General features: G+C 58.0%; 2 protein-coding genes across 2 annotated transcripts in view; one reads left to right on the forward strand and one right to left on the reverse strand.

Moving 5' to 3' along the window:
• The window catches only part of MED24 (mediator complex subunit 24), a 35,272-nt gene extending 30,803 nt beyond the window's left edge, over window positions 1–4,469 (reverse strand). The window contains exon 1 of the mRNA XM_070389799.1: window positions 4,404–4,469. The gene's annotated coding sequence lies outside the window, so the exon portion shown is untranslated. The remainder of the gene's footprint in view (window positions 1–4,403) is intronic.
• Window positions 1,107–24,626, forward strand: THRA (thyroid hormone receptor alpha). Its single transcript, XM_005898026.2, has 9 exons — window positions 1,107–1,315; window positions 12,167–12,519; window positions 14,927–14,994; window positions 15,538–15,638; window positions 17,565–17,712; window positions 18,347–18,552; window positions 19,527–19,673; window positions 20,260–20,518; window positions 21,151–24,626. Exons 2-9 carry the CDS (start codon window positions 12,467–12,469, stop codon window positions 21,399–21,401), a joined length of 1,233 nt encoding a protein of 410 aa, XP_005898088.2. The 5' UTR covers window positions 1,107–1,315; window positions 12,167–12,466; the 3' UTR covers window positions 21,402–24,626.
• Window positions 24,627–24,741: the final 115 nt, after the last annotated feature.

Below are 24,741 nucleotides of genomic sequence, written 5' to 3' on the forward strand. Positions count from 1 at the left end.
CCGTGGGAAGGCTAGGGCCCCCGCTGGTAAAACTGGGCTAATGACAGCGGGGGAACCGGCGGGGCCAGAGGGGGTGCTGGGGTAATTAGAGTCCTGCCTGCCGCTGGGAGATCTCGAGATGAAAGGGGCTCTGGCGTCACCGGGTTGGTTTTATGTCCACGAATGCAGGTGTGTGTGTGTGTGTGTATGCGTGCGTGCGCGCACATGAGAGGTGGGGCTGGCATGATGGAGACCTCTCCTTTGGGGAAGGGGATCTATTTTTTCGCAGCCCACCCTTCTCTCTGGACTGGCCCTGTACATTTGGATGGGGAGGGGCAAAAGTGGAAGGAAAACCCACTGTCCTGAAGCTGAGAGTTAAGGGGGGTAGGGCAAGCCTGGCCCCCTCCCCAGCTCAGAAAGAGCACCAGATTGTCGAGGAAATGACTGGTGGCAGTGAATAGAAAAAGCCTACATTGGAGGAGGGTGACATTTGAAAGGGGAGGCAGTGGATCAGGCAGGTAATGATGTTAAAAATGAGCCTGCAAGGGAGATAATGGGGAAGCATACCCCCAAAAGGATTAAAAACACAGGATGGTTTAATTTAAGAGGACCCTAGGGGTCACGTGCTCAACCCTCGAATTGTAAGGTTGAGGAAGCTTGTTACCTAGAGAGGTGGTGATTTGCTCAAGGTCATGCAGTGAGTTACTGGCAGAAAAGGGACCCGAACTCAAAACAAACTCTAAACCGTCTGCGGTTTGGTGTTTAGACTTTCTCCCGGACTTCTAAAGTGCAGGCGGCTCGGTTCGCCGATGTGCCCTTCTCCATCCTCGTGGTGCCACCCCCCAACCCCCCAATTCTTGCAGCAAGCGAAGGCTATGTTTTAAATGACATCTCTTCCAAAATATGTCACCAAGCACCACTCCTGCCGGAGCCGCCTGGAGTGGGGCGGGCGAATGCGGGTCGGGAAGGGGCAGAGGCGGCCGAGGGGCGGCCGGGCGGCTGGCAGGGGTCCCGGGGCGCGGCGGGGGGCGGGGGGCGGGGGCCGGCGGCGGCGAGGCGGCCTGCAGGGAGCAGCCGCGAGCCGGCTGGGCGCGCCGAGCCCGAGCCCCTGCCAGAGCGGGGCGGGGGAGGGAGGAGCCAAGAGCGGCCGCCGCCTCTGCCGGAGGAGCCGCGGGGCCGCCACACTCGCCCCCCGCCCCCCCGCGCTCACTCGCACTCACACCCGGGCGCAGGAGGCGGGCGGCCCGGGCCCCACCGGCCCCCCATGGACGCCCCCGGCACGGGGCGCTGAGACCCCCGCGTCGCTGCCCAGCCCGGTCCAGCGCGCCACGCCGAGGTAAGGGGGAGGGAGCGAGGGGGCATTAATATGCAAATGCCTCGCGATTGATTATGCAAAGCCGCGGGGCTCTCTGGCCGGCTCCCAGGCGGGCTGGGGGCGTCCGGGGGGTACCCGCGGCCAGCCTCAGCCTTCCCGGGCGCCCCAGTGACCCTGTCACTGGCCGGGAGCTTGCAGCTTCAACGCCCTGGGGAAGGGAGGCGTTGCTGGGAGGTCGGTGGGCCCCGGGGTTCGCCGGCGGAGATGGCGTCCGGGCCTCCCCCTCGAGGACCCGCCCGGCCTCTGTCCGGCCCGTCCGCTGCGCATTCCCGGGCCCGGCCCCGCTGCCGGCCGCCGGAGCTCCCCCGCCCGCCGCGCCGCGGTTTGTTTACGGTGCGCCGGAGGCCTGCCCCCCCAGCTCCCACCCCCAGCCTCCCAGGCCGAGGCCGAGTGGCGTTTGCAAGGCTACCTCCAGCAGCGGAGGGCGGTAGGAGTCGGGTGGGAGGTGGGCTTGCCCGGGCCCCAGGAGAAGAAAGTCTCCCCCCCCGCACTTCACTCGCCTCCCCAATTGAACATGGCTCTCTGGTTGCAACACAACTAATTGCAAAAACGCGGCTGGGGGTGTGTGTGTGTATGTGTGTGTGTTGGGGGGTGTATCTGAGGGTCCCTGGATAATTAGGGGAGTTGCAAGCTAGGGTGGTTGGGGAAGAGAGGGAGGAATGGGCCCGTGTTGTGTGCCACCCGCTTCCCTCCCCTTGCAACGTGTCTCTGGTGCCCCTTCTCTGCCTGGGGCCCTCCCTTGTCCAGTGTGCAGGTAAAGCCTGCCGGGTGGGGGTTATAGAGGCAATGGAGAGAGCCTCCCGTTTTCCGGGGGAGGGGGGCTTGGCGGGGGTGGAGGTCTGGAGGTCGCAGAAGGAAAACCAGTGGGATGGGAGCCCACCCCTCAATGCTGGCTCAGGCCCCAGGAAGGGGAGGGATATAGGGGGCTGTGGTCCAAGATGAGGGGGAAGCAAATGTGCCATGCAGACACAGAGATATGCCCACACACACGGCCACATGCACACCCAGGGACACCCAGGCGGACTCAAGGACAGGAACTGCTGGACACACCCACATGGGGACAAGGGAAGAGGCACGCTGCCACTGCACAGGGGAGCTCAGAAGGGTGGGACACACCCATGGGAGACCAACCCTTGCACAGGCATAGGGTCACGGGGAGATGCTCTCATACACAACAAGGAGGAGTCGCTGTCACCCACACAGAAAAAGTCACTATCGCCTGCATGCATGAATGCAGAGCAATTGCACACAGCCACACATTACAAAAGACCCTGTCACTCACAGGCACACACGTGCTCGCATGAGCCCAGTCACACAGGCATCATCGCCTTGCCGTGACAGTCGCTGTCACTCGGTCAAACGCAAATGCAGTTGCACATCAACACACATATACACAACTCAGCAACAAGTATTTTCCTGGACTCTTCCTGTGGCTTTCTGAGGTGCTGTGTACCACACAAAAAAGACCCTGCTCCCATAATGGTGGAAGGCACGCAGTCACTATAGATAACATTCTCTGTCTCTTTCCCTTGTCATCCCACCCCCTAGATGGTGAGCTCCTTGAGACCCAGGAGAATCACTGGAATTGCTCTGGATCCCACCCAGAGCCGAGCATAGGAAGTGCTCCGTAATCCTTTGTAATTGATTGACTGTGGGAACCCTGCACACAGGTGCAGGCATCTGCACACAGTCCCAGGGGCTCAGGTGCAGGAGGCACTCAGAAGGTTCAGGACCACACAGTCACAGGTCTACACCCCCGGATGCACGCACTGTAGCTGTGCGGCCAGGCACTCCCCTAGATGTACACGCAGTCGTAGACTTTTCCCCTCAAGCTTCCTCCTGCCTTCTTTTTCCAGGCTCTTTTTTTTTTTTTTTGAGGGACAGGAAAATCAGAGCAAAGGGTAAGGGGGAGGGGGTTCTAGAGGCCCGAGTCATGCACGTGAAGCAATGTTAGGTGACTTCAGGAGCTGGGATGACCCTGGCTGCTGGGGGGGAGGGAGTCTTGGGGAGACCTGCCTCCTAGGGAGCAGCCCCCATCCCCACCCCAAAAGCAGATAACCTCAGTGCCCCTGCTGGGCTCGTTGGTCTGGGCCATTACTGGGGATGCTCACCGGCCTTCCCCCCACTAACTCCCGCCGAGTTCCTGCCTCCCACCGGGAGTCTGGCCCCTTTTCTCAGCTCTGCCCTCCTGTCTAAACTTGGAAGCCTCCCTTAGGAGGCCGTAAGCTGGTGAGTGTCTGGGTGAGTGCTGTGTATTTTTGACTTGGAATTTTGCTCCACCACGGTCTCCAGTGCTCTGTCTCGCTTGTGTCTCTTCTCTCTCCCCCTGTTTCTCCACCAGTCTGTAACTCCCTCTCACCCTGTCCCTATCCACCCCCCTCGTTGACCCCTGTTCTGGTGTCCGTTTCTGCCTCAGCCTCCGTGCTTGGAGCTGGGAACCGGCGGTGATGTTCTCCATTCTTCTCCAGTTGCTAGTACTCAGACCCCGCCCCTCGGCCTGCCTGCCCTGCCTCTGGGGTCAGCGAGAGGTTGGGGTGGGGGGCGGGGGGCTCAGCTGGCTGCTCAGGACATCCTGCACTTCCTCAGCCCTGCAGCTGCGGCCAGCAAGTTTGGGGGGCTGAGCATAGGGGGAGAAGGGAAGGGGTCAACCACTGCCCACGCTGACTTCTCAGGCTGGTGGGTTCAGCCTGGGTGGAAGGTCTGGGTGGGCAAGCCATGGATGGTTATCGGAAGCTCCTTCCACACTGACCCACTGGAAAATAATCGCCGCCCCCCCTCCCCGCCCAGGGGCCGTGGCGGGAGTTGGCAGGACCCAGCTGAGCGGGACTCACAATGGCCTTTCTCCACATCCCTGGCAGCTGAGACCCACCTCAGAGATGCCCAACAGCTGTGTCTGCTTTGCCCAGCCTCTGAGCCTGGTTTTGAGGGTACAGCTGCCCAGACTTTGTGTGGGGCTGTGTGAGGCCCTCTCCCATGGGCTGGCCCTTCACTTTGGGCTGGCAGGGCGGGTAGTTCTTCCAGAGAGGAAATCTGAGCAGGGGGCACTTACCATTTCTGGCCATGCTCCCCTCTAACTGTGGTCTGGACAATGGATGAGGAGGTACTGGCACGGATTCCACCCTGGAGAGTCCATGGCTGCTACAAAAAGGGAAACTGAGGCTGGGTCACAGGGAACACATAGCTGGATGAAAGAACAAGGTGGCATGCTGTAATGGTTAAAAACAGGGATATACACGTGCATATATATAGGTATACATAGACACACACACGTGTATATATATGTAGGAGCTAGAGTGCCTGGGTTTGAATCCCAGCTCTGTCCCTGGCAGTTGTGTAATCCTGGGCAAGCAATTTAACCTCTCCCTTGCCTTATCTGTAAATTGAGGATGGTAATACCGACCTCATTTGGTTTTTTGAGGATTACAGCCGTCAGAATATATAAAATGCTTTTAAAAACTGCCTGGTGCACAAGCACTGTATGTGTTAGCTGTTACAGCAAGGAAATCTGTGGGTCTGGGGCCCCTGGATTTCTTGGAAAAGCTTGGTGGAGACTTGGATCTCCTGGACATTACAGGCATGAGGTGGGGTTGGTAGGGATAGTGGGTCCCCAATCTCCAGCCTCCTTGTCACCTCTCCATGACACTTCTCTCTCTCCCGCCTGGAGTTTGGGCAGCCTGGAGCCCCTCTGCCACCACTGTGCTTTCCTCTGATCCTCACCTTATTTAGCTGCTTCTTAAAGGAGCCCTTGGTATCACAGCCTGGGACACACCTCCCCGGTTAGGGACAAATGCACGAATGTTTGGGCATCACTGCATCTCTGTTGGGACAAGTCTGAGCACTGGGAGTGTGGGAGAGGAAAAACAAGGAAAGCAGGCTCCTCTCCACAACCCCTCTCACTTCTTATGTGTGGAGTAAGTCACCCTTCCTCTCTCCTGGGGACCCAAAATCTCAGCTTTTGGGTCGGTAGATACCTACCGTTGATCTATCATTCAGGACCCACCCTTGGCTGACAGATTCCCTGCCCCTGCACAGAGGGGACATTAGTGTGGGGGGTGGGGGCAGCACCTGGGGGTCCAGGGTGTATCCTGGGTTGCCTCTAATCCTCTGTGAATCTGGTGATAAAACTCTTCTCTCCGCCCTCCATCCCTTTTATGCAGCTCCCCCAGGACAATGGGAGTGATATGTCCTGTGGTGGGCCACTGGAGAGCCTCTGGAGTGGGGGCACCAATCTCAACCCTAGTTCTCATGGCTGCAAAGGTGCTTGGGGGACTTTTTGCTTCATGGGGAAGGGAGGCACGCATGACTGTGGTGGGAAGACCACTGCCTGGGAGTTGGAGGCTGGGTTTTCACCACTTGCCAGTTGCTGACTTTGGGTTTAGGTTTTCGTAATCTGGAGACAGGGATGCCCACCTTGTGCGGAGTGAGGGCAAATAACATAACGTGAGATGACACCTGTAGTCAGCCCCTGTTGCGAGCTGTCACGGCCAACAAGGCCTGTGGATTCTCGTCTCTTCCCAGGGTCCGGGACGCTGCAGGGTGGGTGGGGACACAGAGGCCGCTTGGAACCAGAGACCGTTCTCAGGCTCTCACAGAGACGGCTGGGGCTGGTGGAGAGAGGACTGCGTGGTTCTCAGGCATGTGGTGTTGCTTGCCCTCCTCTCTGGCAGGCCATGGCTGGGGCACCAAAGGGGGGCCACCCTGTAGCATGCCAGGCTGTGAGGTGGTCCACAGGGAGGTATCAGGAGTTCTCTGGGCAGACAAGGGGAGCAAGATGGAACTCACCGGTGCCCAGAAAATGCTATCTTTGCTCCCCTGCTTTGGAGGCGGGCACCCAGTCTGGGCACGGGGACTGGGGTTAAAGGTTAGGGCCAAGAGCACGCCTCTAGCACTGGCACAGAGCAGCGGGACTGGACCCAGCCCCCAAGCCTCTTCTTCCTCCTGGCTTCCTCTTGTAAGGAGGAGATGAGCTCTTGGCTCCCAGAGCCGCCTGTTTCATTTTCTCTTTTACCCAGGCGCGAGGGGCGTGGGCGAGGGAAGGGGAGTGCGCGGACCCAGGCTTTGGTGGCTATCAGGCGTCTTGGTACACATCAGTGAGTGGGTGTGTTGTGCGCGCATCCATGTGCGCGCATTTTGTGCATGTGTGGGCCGGGGAGGGCTCTGACTATCCGCTGGAATGGGGTACCGGAGCCCGCGGCTCTGCGCATGCGGGGTGAGTGTGTGTGTCTGCACGTGTCCGTGTGTGTGCGGGCAGACTCGGCTGCATTTACTTGCTCGCTCTCTCCTGCTCTCTCTCTCTCCCTCCCCTCTCCCTCTCCCCCTCTCTCCCTTTCCCTCTCTCCCGCTCTCACACACACACAATTTTCAATCTCTCCTCCCTTTCCTCATTCCCTCCCTCGTCTCCCAGCTCCTCTCTCCCCGCTTCCCTCTCAGTCCCTCCCCCACCAACCCTGCCTGTGCCTGTTCGGCTTGGCTGGGGGCTATCTCTGCCTCTCTGGGGGTGCCTGGGAGAACATCCCCGCTTTGCGTTTCCCCTTGATCATTCCCTTCCCTCCTGGGTAGAGCTCTCCAGGGCTCGCAGGCTCCTCTGTGCCACCTCCTCCCTGGAAGAGGGGAGTGGGGAAAGGAGGACCCCAGCCCTGTGCCCATGATGCCATCTGCAGTGAGCGCCTTGGCCCCGTGACATTCATGCCTCCAGCCTTCAGCTGCCCCAGCTCCCAGCTCCAATTACCCACTGGCTGCTGGGGGGGTGGGGGCAGGGAGAGTGTGCTCAGCCTGGGGGTGCTCCTAACTCTGCCTTCTTGGCTATTTGGATCTCCCTCTCCATTCCTTGTGGGGAGTGGGGGTGGTATGGAGATCTGTGGGTTGGCAGGGAAGGGGCTGAGCTCTTGAGCAGGAGCTGTGGGCCCCACCATCGTCAGTAGGCGTGGCGGGGGGTGTGGAGATGAGCCCCACACCTGGGTGCCCACCTTGCTGCCTGATGGGAGCTGGCCTGGGGGTGGGAGGAGGGGCAGGAGAGCAGCAGGTGGGTGAGGTTATGGTGGGGGTGGGCGGAAGCCCAACAGTCTTTGATGTTCCTACTGGGCATCTGGCCCAAGTCAAGGCTACTGTTTATGTCTTTCTGTCTCTGACCTGCAGGGGGGAATTTCCTGTTATATTCTTTTGGGGGAGAGGATCCTTTTGTTTAACCAATCTCCCCCTTATATCCCCCACCCCCATCTCCCATTAAGCCTCCAAGGCCCTAGAGTGGCTCAGGAGATCAGACGTCAGGGGTCACTGCCCTTGAGCTCCAGAATCCCTTCTCATGGGGGCCCTGTGAGAGCCCACCGAAGGCTGCTGCCTTCCCCTGGCCCCCCCTGCTTGCCAAGCTGCTGCCTTCATCTGTGTACTCCTCTGCCATCACACACCTGCCAAATAGCACCTCCCTTCCCGCCTTCACCCCTCCTCTCCCTCCCAGCACTGGGATAACTGGGAGTTGGGTGGGGCAGCCCCGCCCCCCCCCAAGTCCATACCTGAGAGTAGCAGAGAGGGGGATCTGGGAAAGGAGATAAAGATCCCAGCCCTGAGAGGCACCCAGCCCTCAACCTGGGGGCTGGTGTTGCTGCTGCAACCTCTGCCGTCGCCAGAACCCCCGGGGGCTGTTGGTGTCTGTGGCTGCCCATGGGAGCCCACGTTGGCACAGGCGGTCATGTCTGCACACAGATGCCTGTGTTTGCCTGTGCATGCCCGCGCGTGTGTCTGGTGTGTGTGTGTGTGTGTGTGGGCTGCAGTGGCCAGCTGGGCCTCTTAGCATCGCCCTTGTTAGCCCCCATGGTGTGCAGTCAGGGCATCAGTGCCAGATAATTGGGAGTGGGGGTGAAGAATCTACCCCCCACCCTAGCGGCAGGCAAAGGGGAAGGGGAGAGGGAGGTGCGAACCTCCCCACAGCACTATTAATAGCCCACATGCCAGGCCACCAAGAACCAGCTGTCACCGTGGAAACCATTTCTGCTCTGCCCTCCCCCCAGCCTTCGTGAGGTGGAACTCGGGCGGGGCACCGAGCACCCCCCACCCATCTTCCTTTGTTACCTTTCTCTCTGTGTCTCCTCCCCTCCTCTGTCCTTCTGTCTCTCCCACCCTTCTCTCCCCACCCCCACCTCCCTGCCGCCTTTCTTCTTCTCCATCTACTTCATTGTCAACCCTGCCTCTACCCCAGTCTCGGCCCATCTCTTTGTCCTTGCCCCTCCTCATCTTCCCTCTCCTCTCCCCCTTCATCCCTTTCACCCTTCTCCTCCTCCTCTTTCTCCCCTTTTCTCAGCCCCCCTCTCTCTATGTCCTTCCCTCTGCTTGGCAAGGAGGAGGGCTGGGCTTCCCTTAGTGCATTAAGGACAAAGTTCAGGGGCCCTGACAGGTGGGGCCAAAGCCAAGAGTAGACCCAGAGGAGACTGATGTGGAGACCTGGGGGCTGGATCTGGGGGCAGAGAGACCCCCTCTGGCAGCCCTAGGCATCCTTCCAGGGAGTCCCTTGGGTCCACAGGACTGCAGAGTGGGACAGTCCCTGCAGCGGGGACCTGGCATGGTGCCTGTGGATGCTGCATTGGCCTCTTGTCTCTGTCCCCCCATCCCAGAAGCACTTAAGCTTAATGAAATGTTTCCCCCTCCACGGGCGCCTTGCCCACACTGCCACCAGGCAGCTCTTATCTGACAAAGAGGAAGAGGGTGGCCAGGCCCTCCGACAGGTGGGCCTTGCCTCCCAGCTGTCCAGCCTCCTCTGCAGCATGGCTCCAGCCCCTCCACCTCTGGGGGCCTGAGCCTCTTCCTCTGCAGGTCTGTGCCCGTCAGGCACTTGGGGAACTGACAGGATTCCAGGAGGAGGGGCGAGAGGCTGCCCTTCAGGGTGGGTGTCCCCGCCCCACTTCCCTGGACTTTCATCTACCCACGGCCAACGCAGGCCTGGCCCACGTGCCGTGTGCCTCCCTGCATGCTGGGCTCTCTGCCCACTCTGTCGCCTCAGAGGCCCAGGTATGTCCCCAGAGAGACGACAAGGAGCCCTCAGGGGCTCCAGCCTCTAGCTAAGTGCCAGGCGAGGGTGCCCTGAGCGGCAAGGGCAGGACCTTGCTCCGCTGCTCGCTGCCAGGGGCTCCGGGGAGCCTGGGTGGTACCGACAGGCAGCAGGCACTGGTCTGCTCAACGCCCCTCCCAGCAGGCACGTGCAAGCCCTTGGCAGTGCCCAGACACATTTGGAGTTAAGACTGGGCCTGGGAGGGGGAAGGGAAGATAAACATGGTGGCTTAGGTTGGCGCTGCCCCAGGTGTGCCCTGTAGGGGCTGGGGCAGGAGTGAGCGGGGAGGGGGTTCCTCCAGCTCTATGGCCTGGGAGGGAGCTGCCCACGCCACGCGCTGCCACCAGGATTCCCCATCTTGCCTGGCCCACAGCTGTCGGTACCCATTCCTGCACACCCTGGCTGCCTTCACCTGCCCCCAGGGCCTGCTCCCCGGGGCTGCCCCTCTCTCCCTGTGCCCACTCCTGTGCCTGCCTCCTCCCCTCCCCGGGGGCGCCCAGGCCTCAGGCTGGCGAGTGGATTTTTCCAGCTTCTGTAAACAAGTGGTGGCAGCATGCCAGGTGGGCAGGAGACAGGCGGGGGCAGCACCGCAGCCAGGGTGTGCCAAGCACCGAGGCACAGACTTGGGGGGAGGGGGAGACAGGGAGACACCCCGCCCCCGGGGGGGAGAGAGAGAGAGAGACATTCTGATGCAGACAGACAGACAGACCAGAGGAAGCTACACTGGGCAGAGAGAGGTGGAAACAGAGGCGACAGAAAATAGCCCGCTATTGTCAGCCCCACCCCCACGGCTACCCTGGCCCCCCTACCCCTCAGCGCTCTGGCTGGAGCGGCAGGCCCCTGTGCCCAGGCTCTGGGCAACCCCACCCACTCCTTTTCTCCCCCACCTCCACCCCTTAGGGCTGGCTACGCCATTATAAATTTATAACAGGAATTTCTCCGCAAGCCAAGAAAAACTTGACCTACTTTCTTGATGGCTCCCTGGGCTAAGGCTCCCCGCTCTCACCCGTCCCCCCCTCCCCAGTGTCTCCTGTCCAGCCCCCAGTGCCCAGTTCTGGTCTGTGGGGGTATCAAAGACAGAATGGGCCACCCTTCTGTCCTCCTGCCCTGCTCCCCAGGATGGGGACTCACCCCAGTGCCCTGTCCCATGGCCGGCCCTGCCCTGCCCAATGGCCTGACTTATCTCTCCCTTCCCCTCCCACCCTGACTCCTTATCAGTTCTTGGAGGTGGGGCCGAGGGGCAAAGCCTCTGGTGCAACAGTCGTACTGTGGAGGGATGAAGGGGTGTGTGCGGGGAGCTGCACCTTTTGTCCCCTTTCACGTGCCCACACCTGCCTGTCTGGGCAGACACGGAACGTCAGGTCTGCAGCCTGGGGTCAGCAATGTGGCGTGGAGGGAATGGTTGGCCCAGGTCGGCACTGCCCTAGACCCCTGGTAGCAGAACAAGGCCAGCGTTGGAGGCAGGCTGCTGACTAGCTGCGCCCACTTGAGTGAATGTTCAAGCTTTCTGAGGCTTCGTTTACTCACCTGCGAAGTTCTGATACCAGAGGGCACATACTCTCTGTGCCATTAACAGGGGTTATTTTCCATTCCCTGTTCCCTTGCCTTCCTGGTGGGTGGCAGCTCAGCTAAACCAATGGGGAAGGGGAAGCCTGGTCCTCAGACTGGGAAGTGTGATGTGGGACCTTGTATGGGAATCTCCTTGTGGGGCCAGGGTTGGGGAGTCATAACTGGGCCAGCAGCTGGGGGAGGGGGCAGCTCCCTACTGTTTTCAGCGTCCTTCTTTATTGAGGCACTCAGGTGGGTGTTCAGGATTCCTGCATGCCACCTCTACAAACCACACTTCCTTCCCCAGTACACCCCGCCCCCTGCTGCCCTGTGCCTGGGCTCAAAGCTGCCCGTCTCTGGTGGCGTCTTGCCCTACAGTACTGATGAGTTTTAGGAAAACTTGGTGAGGGGGTTGGTAATAGCAGCTGATGTTTAATAGATGCATATTAAGGGCACCACTTCCCAGGTGGTGCTAGTGGTAAAGAACTCGCCAATGCAGGAGACACAAGAGAGGCGAGTTCAATCTCTGGATCAGGAAGATTCCCCTGGAGAGGGAAATGGCAACCCACTCTGGGATTCTTGCCTGGAGAATCCCATGGACAGAGGAGCCTGGCGGGCTACAGTCCATGGGGTCGCAAAGGGTCAGACACAACTGCAAGGACTTAACACACACACAAGGGCCTCACTTGATTGTGAGGATTGAGACAAGGTACATGGATGACCTCATTCTTTCCCTCCATCCTTGTTCATGTCTGGAGATCAGGCATGATCTCCATGTCTATGGATCTCCAGTCTTGCCTGCTGTGTGGTGGTTATTTATTTTTTTGCCTGCTCTCTGTTGATTTGAATGGTTATCCTGGTCCTCTTCCTGTGCCTGCCCTCTATGACTACCACTATCTCATTATTTTCTTTTTCACAGTATTTATTTATTTGGCGTGCTCCAGCTCTTAGTGGTGGCACACTGGGTCTCAGGTCTTCCTTGCGGTATGCAGGAACTTCAGTTGTGGCTTGTGAACTCTTAATTGCAGTCTGTGGGGTCCAGCTCCCTGACCAGGTATTGAACCTGGGCCCCCTGAATTGGGGGCGTGGAGTCTTAGCCACTGGAGCACCAGGGAAGTCCCCCCATCGTCTCAGTATGAGCCCCAAAATGTTGGTACCAAAGGAATCCTATTCGCCTAGCTCCACCATGGCACCGCCTTATCCCTGCCTCTCTCCTCTCTCTGCAGGGACCTCTGGACAGGACAAGATTCAGAAGTTACTCTTCCCACCCAGGACCCCTTTACAGACCCGGCTTGCTCCCCCACCCAGCCCTACCACCTGCCATTCCCTGGCCCCTTTCACCGCCCGCCCCCCTTGGGGCTCAGGGCATGGTGTGAAAGGCCAAGTGCTGAGGCGGGCACCATGGGTGCTGTGCCCTAGGGCCTGGGTGGCAGGGGGTGGGTGGCCTGTGGGTGTGCCGGGGGGGCCAGTGTGCCCACCCCAGTCTCTCGGCGTGCTGGAGGGCATCCTGGATGGAATTGAAGTGAATGGAACAGAAGCCAAGCAAGGTGGAGTGTGGGTCAGACCCAGAGGAGAGCAGGTAATGCGTTCGGCAGCTACGTCATGCCAACTCCTAGGCAGCAAGCAGGGTCACCTGGCTGGGCCCAAGAGAGCTGAGCTTGGGCCTTTTAAGTACCTCTGTGGCGGGGGCCAGGGTCGGGGCATGAGGCCAGCCAGCCTGCTGCCTACCTTTGCCCAGGAGATGAGGTCATGTTCCCATGTGGCAGGGAATTAGGCACCTGGATGGAGAGATGCCCATTCTAAAAGGGGGAGGTGATGTAGAGTAATTACAGGCGGCAGGCACATGGCCCCTCCCTGGATGGTGCTGGGCATCTCAAATCCTGCCCCCTCCCTGGTCCCCTGGGCCACCCTTACCTGCATCTGTGGAATCCAAACAGCCTTGCCATTTGCCTCCTTTCCTCCTCTCCCTACCAGCTCATTCACTTCTGACTGCCAGTGTGCGGTCCAGAAGCCATGGTGCCTGTTACATGACATTTCAGGGCACATGGTCCAGTAGCTGTTGGTCACAGCTCACGCTTATATTTGGAACCTATTGGGAGCCTCACAAGTTCTTCCTTGTTCATGGGCAAGGGCGGGCACTGCCATGGGGCTCCTCCCAGGAAGTGGAAGTGAATACCAGCTATGAAGATTTTGCTCCCACGTGGAACAGACATCAGCCTTGCACACACAGCTAGGGATGGCTTACCTGCCATCTGCAGTGCCTTTCAGGAGCCCAGAGGGTCTCTGCCTCTCCCATCAGCTCCAAGTAGCACAGAGCTCCGTCTCTGTTGGCATGGTGCCCTGGGAGCTGGGTACAGCCTGTGCCTATGGCCAGGGAGAGGGTGGGGGATGGGTGCTCTGGGGAGCAGTGTGGCCGTTGCCTAGGAGACCAGATCCCGAGCCAGGAGGCTGGAGTCCTGGCCCAGCAAAGCCCTGGGGCCCAAGACTGGGTCCCTGGAAGGGTGGAGGAAGTGGATGGGGCTGGTGGTTGGGTAAGGGCAGTGGGGTATCCCCCTACCCAGTCCCCACCCCCGGGAACTCTGAAAAAGGTTTAGCCTATCATTGCATAGCTTTCACTTACAGCCTCTGTACCTCGCTGCCCAGACTTCTTCTGTGGGTCTGGGAGAGTCTGCTCCTAACGCAGAGAAAGGCGGGAATGCCAGTTCCTGGTCCCCCCAGGACTGCAGCCCCTCCCCGTAGCCTCCCCTCCCCCATGTCCTTGCGCCACCTTGTGGCTAGCCCTGGTACTGCACCCAGAGTCTGTAAGTCTGATTAATTGCAGAAGACCGCCAGCTCAGCTGGGGCCTCGGTAGCTAGGCGTTCCCCCATACCCACCCCTCCGGAGACAGGAAGCAGATCTGACCCTCGAACCGTTCTAGAAATTAGACAGGGGTAATCCCCAGGGTGTGTGGGACACGGCTATCTGTGACTGTGACCCTGGCCAAGGTCACTGTGTCAGTGTGTTGGTAGTTACATCGGGCTCTGGAGGGAGGCTCTGCAACATGCCACACACGGGGTGTGTGTGAGAGGTTATACAATCCGTGCATGCATGTAGAAGGCTTATGTAACCTGTGTGTGCCGAGGTTATGTAACACGTATGTGGAGAGGCTGGCCACATGCGTGTGCAGTGGCTGAGGGCTGCTATAATACCTTACGTGGAGGGGCCCTGGGTCTTTGTTCTGGCTCTGACCCCGGTCCACTGTGTCGGCTGGCACAGGTGGGGCCTCAGTTTGCTGTTCTGTTAAATGGGGGCCGTGGACAGGGTGGCTTTGGGAGTCCCATCCTTTTCTCACGTCCTTGAGTCTAGGTTCTGGTGGTCCGCTGTGGTTATCTAGCGTGTGTGCATGAGCTGAAAATCAAGTGACATGCTCGCTGCAGGGAGGGGCATGGTATTATTAGGTGCTTGTCTAGAGGGTTGTGAAACACGTGGGCATATCCTTGAGGTCGTATAACATTTGAGAAAGCCCTGAAAGTCATGTCCACATAGATAATAGAGACTGCTGCTTACATACCATGCTTGGGTTTATACTGAAGGCAGCATAGTTGTTCATATGTTCATATGTGCTGGTTTTATGCTGCATATATTTGTGTGTATTCTAAAGCTTATATAGTTTTAAGCATGTCCTAAAGATTCATGTCCTGAGATTCTTCTGCATATGTGTCAAGTACTGAAGGCTTAAATATGTGGATGTTTTATAGACAATGGATGTTTATGGTTCTCTAATGTGTGTGTCAGTGTGTGTTGGGACCCTTGAACATGCTTGTGCCCCAGCCAAGCCCCTTATCTCTTGCTCAGATAGCTGGACCCTTCTCAGTTTTGTCAGCTGACCTGAAGGTGGGAGGTAGATGGAGGGAGTCAGGCCTGAGGCATGACCTCAGCCTATTGGATGCAAAGAGGGGCTGCCCAAGGTCTGCTCTCTGATTCTGCCCACTTTGCCCCTGTCCAGTACCAGGTCACCAGATGGAAAGCGAAAAAGAAAGAACGGCCAATGTTCCCTGAAAACCAGCATGTCAGGTGAGCCTGGCTGCGTGTGCCCTTCCTCCCCACCCTCAACCCCACCGAACCAGCAAAGGGCTCTTCCGGGGCCTGGGCTTGTACCGGCAGTTCCTGTGTCCTGTGGGAAGAGCCTCCTGGAGAGCTTGGGATGGACTTGTCTGGGTGAGAGGTGTGATGTGGAGCATGCCCCAGCCACTGAGGATGGAGTAGGTCAGAAAGGGCCTCTTCCCTCCCTTCTCCCATCACGCCCTTACCTGAGGTCCCCGAGATGAGCTGCTGCCGAGATTTGCTTCTCCTTCTCCTGTGTCCCCCTGCCCCTGGGATGCAGCAAGAGAGAAAAGCCCTAAAGGGTCAGTCAGAAGAACTGGATTCTCCATATTCTTAGGGAAGGGGATGAGCAAGATGACCTCTGATATGTCTCCAGGACTCTGTCTGGAGACAGAGAACCCTTCAGGGAGGCTGGGCAAGGAAGGAAAAGTGGGGGGATGGAGAGAGTCTCGAAGCCTCTCTGCTGGGGCCCCAAGCCATGCCTGCCTGCCTGCCTCCCTTCCTCCCTCCCAGGGTATATCCCTAGTTACCTGGACAAAGACGAGCAGTGTGTCGTATGTGGGGACAAGGCAACCGGTTATCACTACCGCTGCATCACTTGCGAGGGCTGCAAGGTATGGACCAGCCAGCTCCTGCCCCTCCCCCACCACCTGAGGCCCCCCACCGTCTCATTCCCTGTAAGCCCCTCAGCACTTGGCCCGACAGACAGCTCTATAAACGTGTAACCTAAAGCCCACCTGTTTCATCGTCATTTCCCGTATTCATTCATTCATTCATTTGTTCATTCATAATCCCTGCTCTCCCACTCCTAGGCAAGAGGCCTCGTCTCTCTGAGCCTCAGTTTCTTCATCTGTAAAATGGGTTAGGATAATGATAATACCTACCACATAGCATTGTTGGGAGAATTAAATGAGATAATGCACATCGAGTATTTAAAACAGTGCCAAACAGAAAAGAAGCACTCAACAAATGTCTGCTTCCATCCATCCACTCAGTGTATTAAGTGTCAGATGTGTAGTATCTGCCTTGACCTCAAGCTGCTCACAGCCTACCAGGGAAAGACTGGTGTTAGCTGAAAGCAATATCAGTGTTTTTGAAATCTGGTTCCTGGACCGCCTATAGTACTTGTTAAGTGCAGGTCCCCAGGCCTCATCCCAGCCCTACTCTACCAGAACATTTTGTGGTGGCTGCCAGGCATCTGCCTTGCAACAGGCTCCCCAGTTGCTTCCGCTGCCCCGAAAGGTTGAGAACCATTGCTTGGGAGGGGCACGGTGGAGCCCAGAGGAGAGGATGGCAGAGTCTCCCTGGGCAGAGGGGACAAGGTCGTAGACTTGGGGAGACTTAATTAGATCTCACTTTGGGCATTTCAACCTACGTGGTTTGTCTAAAGTCATCACCTCCTGAAAATATAAGACCTTTCAAGAAACAGAAAGATGAAGAATACATCAAGGCTTCAAGATCCTCTTTTCTTGGTGCCAGTCAAGCCAAGACCACCAGGAATGGAGAGTCCCCTGGCAGCGTTCCTGGAAGCATCACCAGCAGTGTAGCACAGAACAGGGGGTCTCACCCTCAAGGCCCTCTGAGTCCCAGTGGGTCATCCCAAGAGGACAGAGATGTCTTCCCACTCCTAGAGAGTCCGATGGGAGAGGTTTAGAGTGAGGCCCAGGAATCCGTATTTTTGATTGGTACTCTAGGTGGATTTTAATCGCACCCCAGAATCTGAGAGCTCAGACCTTGCGTCTCATACCTCAGGTCCAGTTCTGACCGTTTAGCCATATAACTTTGGGCAAATGGCTTAATCTCTCCAAGCTTCAGTTTCGTAGTCGGCAACATGGAGATAGTAACAGTTCCTACCTCATGGGGTTGACACCAGCATTAAAGGTGATGATACATGAAAGAAAAGGTTTAGAAGCTCCTGGCTCAGAGTAAGTATGCAGCATACATTAGCCCTTCTTATTACTACTGCCATCTTGAGTCTTGAGGTTTTTTTCCTTTAAAGCAAAGATTAAACCCTGTATATAAAATTGAAAATTTTATTTGCAAGCTAATACAAGTCCATACCCAATGCCTTTTCTTGATTTTTTTGACATTCTCCCCGCCCTCCACCATTTCATGAATTCCACCTGCATAGGTAACAGGCAGCGTGTATGAGAATGGTTTGGGGCCACTGTTGTTTTTAGAGTTGTTTAGCAAGATGGAGAATCAGGTATTAATTGGATGTCCCAAGTGGCTGTTCCTTCAGGCCTCGTCATATTTCACACCCTCCCAGGCTCAAATCTCCTCTCCATGGTCACCATCCTTACCTCTGCCACCACCACCACTCCCCAGGTACCCCGTAGGCAGTTGGGGCTGAAGATGTGTGTTTCTAAGTCCTGGCAGAGCCCAGGTGATGCTGGGCTTGCTCTGTCCAGAAGATGCCAGGTCCCCTCACTAATTCCCCTAGCCCCCCACCCCCTGCCAGAGAGCTGCATGGTTGGTTCAGGAAGAGAAGATCGTGATCACACCATGCTCTGTCTCTCCCCTCCACGCCCCCACCCCAGGGCTTCTTTCGCCGCACAATCCAGAAGAACCTGCATCCCACCTACTCGTGCAAATATGACAGCTGCTGTGTCATTGACAAGATCACCCGCAATCAGTGCCAGCTGTGCCGTTTCAAGAAGTGCATCGCTGTGGGCATGGCCATGGACTGTAAGGGGATGGGTGGGGGAAACCGGGCCAGGCAGCTGTAGGTGGGGGTGTGTTCAGATGTGGCAGCTCCCTTCCAGGGTACCCACAGGGCAGAGTGACCATCTGGGTCAGGCTGGTGATGGAATGAGTATTCAGAATCTTCAGGGAATTCGGCAGTCCCTGCTGCCCTCATCTCAGAAGAAAAGGAAACAGAGGATTCCTCTATTGGCCCTGAGCACGGGCCCTGGTGCCTACCTGCCTTTCACCAGTCAAGGGTCTTCAGAGAGTTGTTGGGTAGAAATAAGTCCTGAGTACCCCACCATTACACAGTATCTCTGACTACCAAGGAAGGCACTCCACTTCTCTGTGGGGTGAGACAGGGCATCTTGTTAGCTAGGGACTGGATGGCTCAGTCTTCCAGTAACCACTGTCTCCCTTAGACCAGAACATTGTATCCTCTGGGTCAGCCGAAATCGGAGTTGATGTGGTCCCAGTGATTATCATGATCCAGGTTGTGCCACCCGACTGCTAGGGAAGTCCTTTAGCCTCTCTTGGCCCTTCCCCTGAGTTTCTCCAACCTAAACACCGGGAAGAGTAGTTTCTGAGCAGGTGACAGAGTGTGCCATGCAAAGGGCATCGTGTCTGTTGTTGACAGTGGTTCTAGATGATTCGAAGCGGGTGGCCAAGCGCAAGCTGATTGAGCAGAACCGAGAGCGGCGACGGAAGGAGGAGATGATCCGATCACTGCAGCAGCGACCAGAGCCCACTCCTGAAGAGTGGGACCTGATCCATGTTGCCACAGAGGCCCATCGCAGCACGAATGCCCAGGGCAGCCATTGGAAGCAGAGGCGGAAATTCCTGGTAAGGAGAGAAGGGGCATGAGTGAGAGTGGCAGCCTGGTGGCCAGGAGAGGAGAGCGAATTCAGAGTCTCGCCTCCTCCAGGAAGCCTTCTTGGACTAGTCCACCCCAAAGCTGCTAGTCTGCACAACTTGGCATTCTGATTTGTACACCCGTGTATGTGTCACTGCCTTTTCCATCTGATTGGGAGTTCCATGAGGGCAGGGCCTTGCCTCATCAGATTTCCAGTGAAGGGGGGAGGATCTCTCCTCTTTTTCTTGTCCACAGTGACTGGGAGGCAGGGACACGGACACAGTCATGGAACAGTATTTTGGGGAGCCTCCTGGGGGCCACGTGTTGTCTTGGAAATAGTCAGCGTGGGAGGAGATGGACAGTTGGTTGTGTATGGTGGGGGAAGGCAGAGAACTCCTGACGGATGGAGTGCATCAGTGGGTGAAACAGTACTCTGTAAGGAGCACCAGCTCTGAAACCAAGCACGTGCGTGTGTGTGTGTGTGTGTGTGTGTGTAACAGGGATCAAACTGCCTGGGTTCAAATCCTGTTTCCACCGCTTACTAGTCCCTCGACCTTGGGCTTATTACTTAGCTTCACTCTGTCTCAGTTTCCTCACCTGTGAAATGGTGATAAATATAACATCAACTAATGGTGATAAGTCATGGTGAGGATTAAATGAGATAATATGTGTAAAACACACGGCCTAATTCCTAGCTACGTGTTAGTCAAATGTAGCTTCTGTTGTCATGACATTACGGCTACTGGTGCTACGATCCTTGTTCTTCTTAGCCGTCTCGAAGCTCTGGTGCTAGTCTGTTCTCTGCCGCGAGGTGGGAGAAGCCCTAGGCCTGGGACACAGAGTCCCTAGGTGCGGTGGCCCCACTTCCCCAAGCTGCCTTGGAGCTCCCCCTGGTGGGCAGGGAGCCTCAGTGAGTAGTTGAAAGGGGTCTGCAGCCCCAACTGACCCCCATCTCTCCCTCTAGCCGGATGACATCGGCCAGTCACCCATCGTCTCCATGCCAGACGGAGACAAGGTGGACCTTGAGGCCTTCAGCGAGTTTACCAAGATCATCACCCCGGCCATCACCCGCGTGGTGGACTTTGCCAAAAAACTGCCCATGTTCTCCGAGGTGAGTGATGAATGGGAGGAGAGACCTGGTGTCACACTGGAGGGAAGCCTTGGGCTGCTCCCCAGGTCACCCAGTCCCAGCTCATCCTTATCTGAAGCTCTCTGGACAGGGAGCAATTCCTATAGGTCAACACACCCAACACACACACACATGCATGCACACACGCATGCACAGGGCGAGCTGGTTCCTAAAGAACTAACAGGCTCTCTGGGCCCGGCCCTGCACCCCCAGCCTCTCCTTGCCCAACTCCCCGCAAGTCTACGTGACCATCCTGACTCTGGAGATTCTTATTTTAAAGAGCACTAACTCTGTGGACCAGCTGCCCTACTGGCTTGAGACCTTGGCCACGTGGCCTAACTCCCTAAACCTCCCTTTGCTCATCTGCAGTGGGCATGGAGGTAATGACAGGACCTAACTCAGAGACCTAGTTGTGAGGCTTAGTGAGGCAAGGTAGGTCTGCCACCCAGTGCAAGGGTAGCTGTCCAGAGCACGCCTTCCCGGTTGGTGGTGGCCTCGAAGTTCCCAGGGGCACCTTCAGGGGACACTTATGGGGAGGGTCATGCTGAGCGTTCCTGTGACTCTGCAGCTGCCTTGCGAAGACCAGATCATCCTCCTGAAGGGGTGCTGCATGGAGATCATGTCCCTGCGGGCGGCTGTCCGCTATGACCCCGAGAGTGACACCCTGACGTTGAGCGGGGAGATGGCCGTCAAGCGGGAGCAGCTCAAGAATGGCGGCCTGGGTGTCGTCTCTGACGCCATCTTTGAACTGGGCAAGTCACTCTCTGCCTTTAACCTGGATGACACGGAAGTGGCTCTGCTGCAGGCTGTGCTGCTAATGTCAACAGGTACCTAGCCTGGCTGGGTGGGCTCTGGAGCTTCCAGGGACTGAGAGCTTGACTGGGCCCTAGGCTTGTCCTTCTTTAACCTCTCAGTCTCTCTGTTCCCCAAGCCCACCTCTCTGTCCCCCAAGCTTATCCCTGTCCCCAGGCCCATCCTCTGTCCACTGTCCCCTGCTCTGTCACCCATACCCCTCTGTTCTTCTCTCCAGGCCCATCTCTAGCTTCCCATGCCCTCTTCTCCTATCCTGGCTTCATTTTTCACCTCTGCCCCACATCTGCTCTCTGTCTCTCATAGTCTCCTTTGTTCCCCACTTCTGACTCTGTTCCCATCCACCTTCTTTTCCCCTCCCTCCTCTGTTCTCAGAACCCCCCGTCCCTGCCCCCAACCTCCTCCTACTCCTCCACCCAACCCACCTCTCCACCCCCTAGGCCTGCCTCGTCTCCTAGTCTCCTCTCTTCCCAGGCCCACCTCTGACTCCTCTGTCTGCTTTACCTGCCCCTCCACCGGCTTTGCCCTGCGGTTGCCCCCCACTTGTCCCCCGCCCCCGCAGAATGCATGTTTTTCTCCATTCTCCCCCAGCCTCTGGGCCTCTGCCCGCCCTCCACCCTCTCAGCCTCCTGCCCCTCCTTCCCTGCAGACCGCTCGGGCCTGCTGTGTGTGGACAAGATTGAGAAGAGTCAGGAGGCGTACCTGCTGGCGTTCGAGCACTACGTCAACCACCGCAAACACAACATTCCGCACTTCTGGCCCAAGCTGCTGATGAAGGTGACTGACCTCCGCATGATCGGGGCCTGCCACGCCAGCCGCTTCCTCCACATGAAAGTCGAGTGCCCCACCGAACTCTTCCCCCCACTCTTCCTCGAGGTCTTTGAGGATCAGGAAGTCTAAAGCCTCAGGCGGCCAGAGGGTGTGCGGAGCTGGTGGGGAGGAGCCTGGAGAGAAGGGGCAGAGCTGGGGGCTGAGGGAGACCCCCACACCTCTTCTCTCCTCCGTCTCATCCTTGGATAGATTCAGCTCCCCACACACACCCCCACACTGCCCTGTCCCTCCTCAGAACCTCCAGCCCTGGGACAGGGCAAACAAATGAACTTGCCATGAAAAGGACAGTGTGGGAGGGGGGCGGGGGGACCGTGTCCTGCAGTTCCCAGGACCCTGTCCTCGGAGAAGGTAGGAGAAGGGAGGGAGAACTAAGTGCGGACAAGCCATCTTGACCGTAGGGGATAGAGGAATGTGGGGTGGGGGCAAAGGCCCTCACTCACCCCCTACACACACACAAGAGAGAGCCCCCTCGCCCAGTCTCTTGGCCTAGGTCCCCCCTCCAGGCTGAGGGCCTCTCTACTTCCCCAGATGCCTGGTGCAAAGAAAGGCTTGGCTTGGCTCCTCCCCTGGAGGTTAAAAATTAGTCATTCTAACTGCACTTTGGAAACCAGGCAAGGGGAGAAGATAAATGAAGAAATACTAGACAGAGGAAAAAAGAGCGAGCGACTGATAGAGAGATGATATTAAGTTATTAACTGAGGCTGGCCAGAGGGGAGGACCCCCCCTCCCACCCCCGAGCACTTTGAGAGCTGCCCCTCCTCCCCCCAAATCAGAGAGAACTGCCCCCATCCACCGTCAGGTCCCCAAGGGTAGGGCTGCCGTCAGAGCTGTGAGTTAGTGCAGCAGGGTCCTGGCCACGCCCCCTTGCCTTGCCCCTCCCTCTGTGCCCTTTGGCACCCCCGCCCCAGTACTCCCTCTGCTCTCTGCCACTCGTGCCCGCTGAGTTCCATCTACCTCTCACTCTGGATGCCAGCTGGCCCCTCACCAGCCTGCCCTGCTGCCCGCACAGCTCCCCTTTCAAGTGCCCAGCCCCGGGGGCCTCTCCCTGTCACCCCCCTCCTCTTCTGCACCTTGGCACCCACACAGGAAAAACTGTGGCTCAAGCTCCCGCCCTCCTCACATCCTGCAGTATTAGCTACGATCCAGATGCTGCTGCCCTGGGACGGGGGTGGGGGGGCAGCATAAGGGAGGCGAAAGGGGTGTGTGTGAGCTTCTCCCAGAACCTGCACACCCGCGGGCCCCTGTTCCCATCCGTCTGCTGGGTTCTCTCTAACCCCTGCCCTCCTCCTTTCCTGCTCCCACTAGCACTACCCCAGACTCCAGGCGGGCGGGCCCCGGAATGGGGTGCTTAGATCAGTGGCACTTAGTCAAGGCCCTGGGGGAGAGGGCGGTTGGTGCTCCGCCTTTTTCCTTTGAAGCTCTTCAGGCCAGCCGCCCCTGTGCCCCTGGGACCCCTTCCCCCTCTTCTTTTCTCTAATTCAGGGACTTTGGCTTGAGCCACCTCCCACCCTCCTGGTGAGGAGTGCTCTGTTGGTCTGCACTTGGGTGAGCTGCCCTCCTCCTCCCTTCTTTGCCAGTGCCCACTCCGCAGGGAAGAGAGGGAGGGAGGAGGTAGCCCTCTGAGGGTGGGGGAGGGGAGGGCGGGGAGGGACAGAGCAGACCGGAGGGCCCTGGGCTCAGGGCTGCATGTCGGCAGGGATGGATGGGTGGACATAGATGCCCCCGGAAGCCATGGGGAATGGGGCAGGGGGCGGGGGGAGGGGTGCCAGGGCTTCCTGCGCTTTGCACTATTGGGGCAAAATGTCTTAAGCAGTGGGGAACCTGCCACCCCACCCTGACCCTCAGCCTGCCACAGCCCCCTATACACATGCACACACATGCGTGGACACACACACGCACACACACCCCCACACCCACGGGAAGGCAATGCTACGCTGCCCATCGGGCCATGTCCTTTCCCCGTTCAGGTGTTCCGCTGGGGGTGGAGGCCTGGAAGAGCAGTGCTGTCACCTGTGCGTGCGCCTGCCCCGCCCCCTCGGGCTCCTGGGCTGCCCGTGCCGCCTTTGTCTGTCTCAATCCCCATCTCTCTTCTGGGGTCCTGATTCCTGTATTATTCCAGTCCCATGGATAAGCCCTCTCATACCCTCCCCCCACCCCTGGGGGCCCAGTGGAATTCCTGACCTGTCTGCTGTCTCCCCGTCCCTGCATCCCCACCGCCACGTCTCCATTCCCATTCTCAGCCATGCACATGGTGGAGAAAAGGCCTCCAAGAGGCTTGGCCTCTTGCAGGCACTTGGGAAACCCTCCCTACCCACCCACCCCTGCCCAGTCATATGAGCTGTGATCCCCCACTCCTCCCCGTAACCCCTGACCCCTCCCCCCACTCTCAGTGAGGTGGGGGGTGTGTGTGTGTGTGTTTTTCTCTGTGTGAATGTGTGAGCAAGTACACGTGGTGGGGGAGGAGCTGGGGGACTCAGGAGTGCCACGCACCTGCTCTAGACGGGCAGCCAGCCGTCCCAGTCCCTGCTTTGGAAGTGGGGGACAGGGCCCTCTTCTGGGGGCCATTGGTGCTAATGAGGGGGATGGCCTTGATGTGGGTGCTCAGCCTGCCTTCCCCAGTATTGGCCCGGGGCGCTAGGGCAGGCAGAGTGGGGGCAGCAGGTGCAGTATTGGTGGGAGGAGGGGCTGCTGGGACGAGGAGGAGGGGGCCAGGCCAGGACAAGGGGGTGCCAGAGCCATGACCACTACCCCGCCCCCACCACCCGCCTCTCCATCTCAGTATTCCCCCTCCCATCACTCATAACACACATACCTCATCCAGCCTCCTCCCTGCTCAGACCTGGGGAGGGTGGGGGTGGAGGAGCCCCTACCCCTTCCCCTGGCGGCGGGTCTACAGGGCTGGGAGAGGGCGGGGCGTGTGACACAGACACCGTCCAGAAGGGGGACAGCAACTCCTGCCCTGGGAGCTCCTGGGTGGGAGGAGGGGGACACTTCCCTGCAGGCGCTACTGAATGTATGAGAAGCTGGTGCTGGGGTGGGGGGAGGGGGGCTGTGGCCAGAAACAGGGAAGGCGGTAGGTCCCTTCCCCAGGGAGGGGTTGGGGCCAGTAGGGGTGACCTGGGGGCTCCTACTTCTGCCCCACGTTGACAATCAGTGTGTCTGTTATGTGCGATTTTTCACCCCGTTGTGTTTTGGGTCAGGATTTTAAAGAAAGATATTTTTATGGTAATTGTTGCTCGTCTATTTTACTATATATTTATGTAATAAATATATGATGAAAATAACCCCCTTGGGCACCCCCCCCCTTAGACTTGCGTGCTGTTTCCCTGTATCCTCCCATCTGCTGGCAGAGTACCCACCCCCAAACTGACCAGATGGAGAGGTGTGCCCCCAGCCTTGGCCATATTTC

Source organism: Bos mutus, chromosome 19 (assembly GCF_027580195.1).
Source record: "Bos mutus isolate GX-2022 chromosome 19, NWIPB_WYAK_1.1, whole genome shotgun sequence".
Lineage (NCBI taxonomy): Eukaryota > Metazoa > Chordata > Mammalia > Artiodactyla > Bovidae > Bos > Bos mutus.

What these genes read in the sequence shown, in the direction of transcription:
- THRA (XM_005898026.2), top strand. Translation starts at nt 12,467, where the DNA reads ATGGAACAGAAGCCAAGCAAGGTGGAGTGTGGGTCAGACCCAGAGGAG. An exon ending in TCACTTGCGAGGGCTGCAAG is followed by an intron (nt 15,639 to 17,564) that starts GTATGGACCAGC and finishes CCCCCACCCCAG; the next exon opens with GGCTTCTTTCGCCGCACAAT. An exon ending in TGTGGGCATGGCCATGGACT is followed by an intron (nt 17,713 to 18,346) that starts GTAAGGGGATGG and finishes TGTTGTTGACAG; the next exon opens with TGGTTCTAGATGATTCGAAG.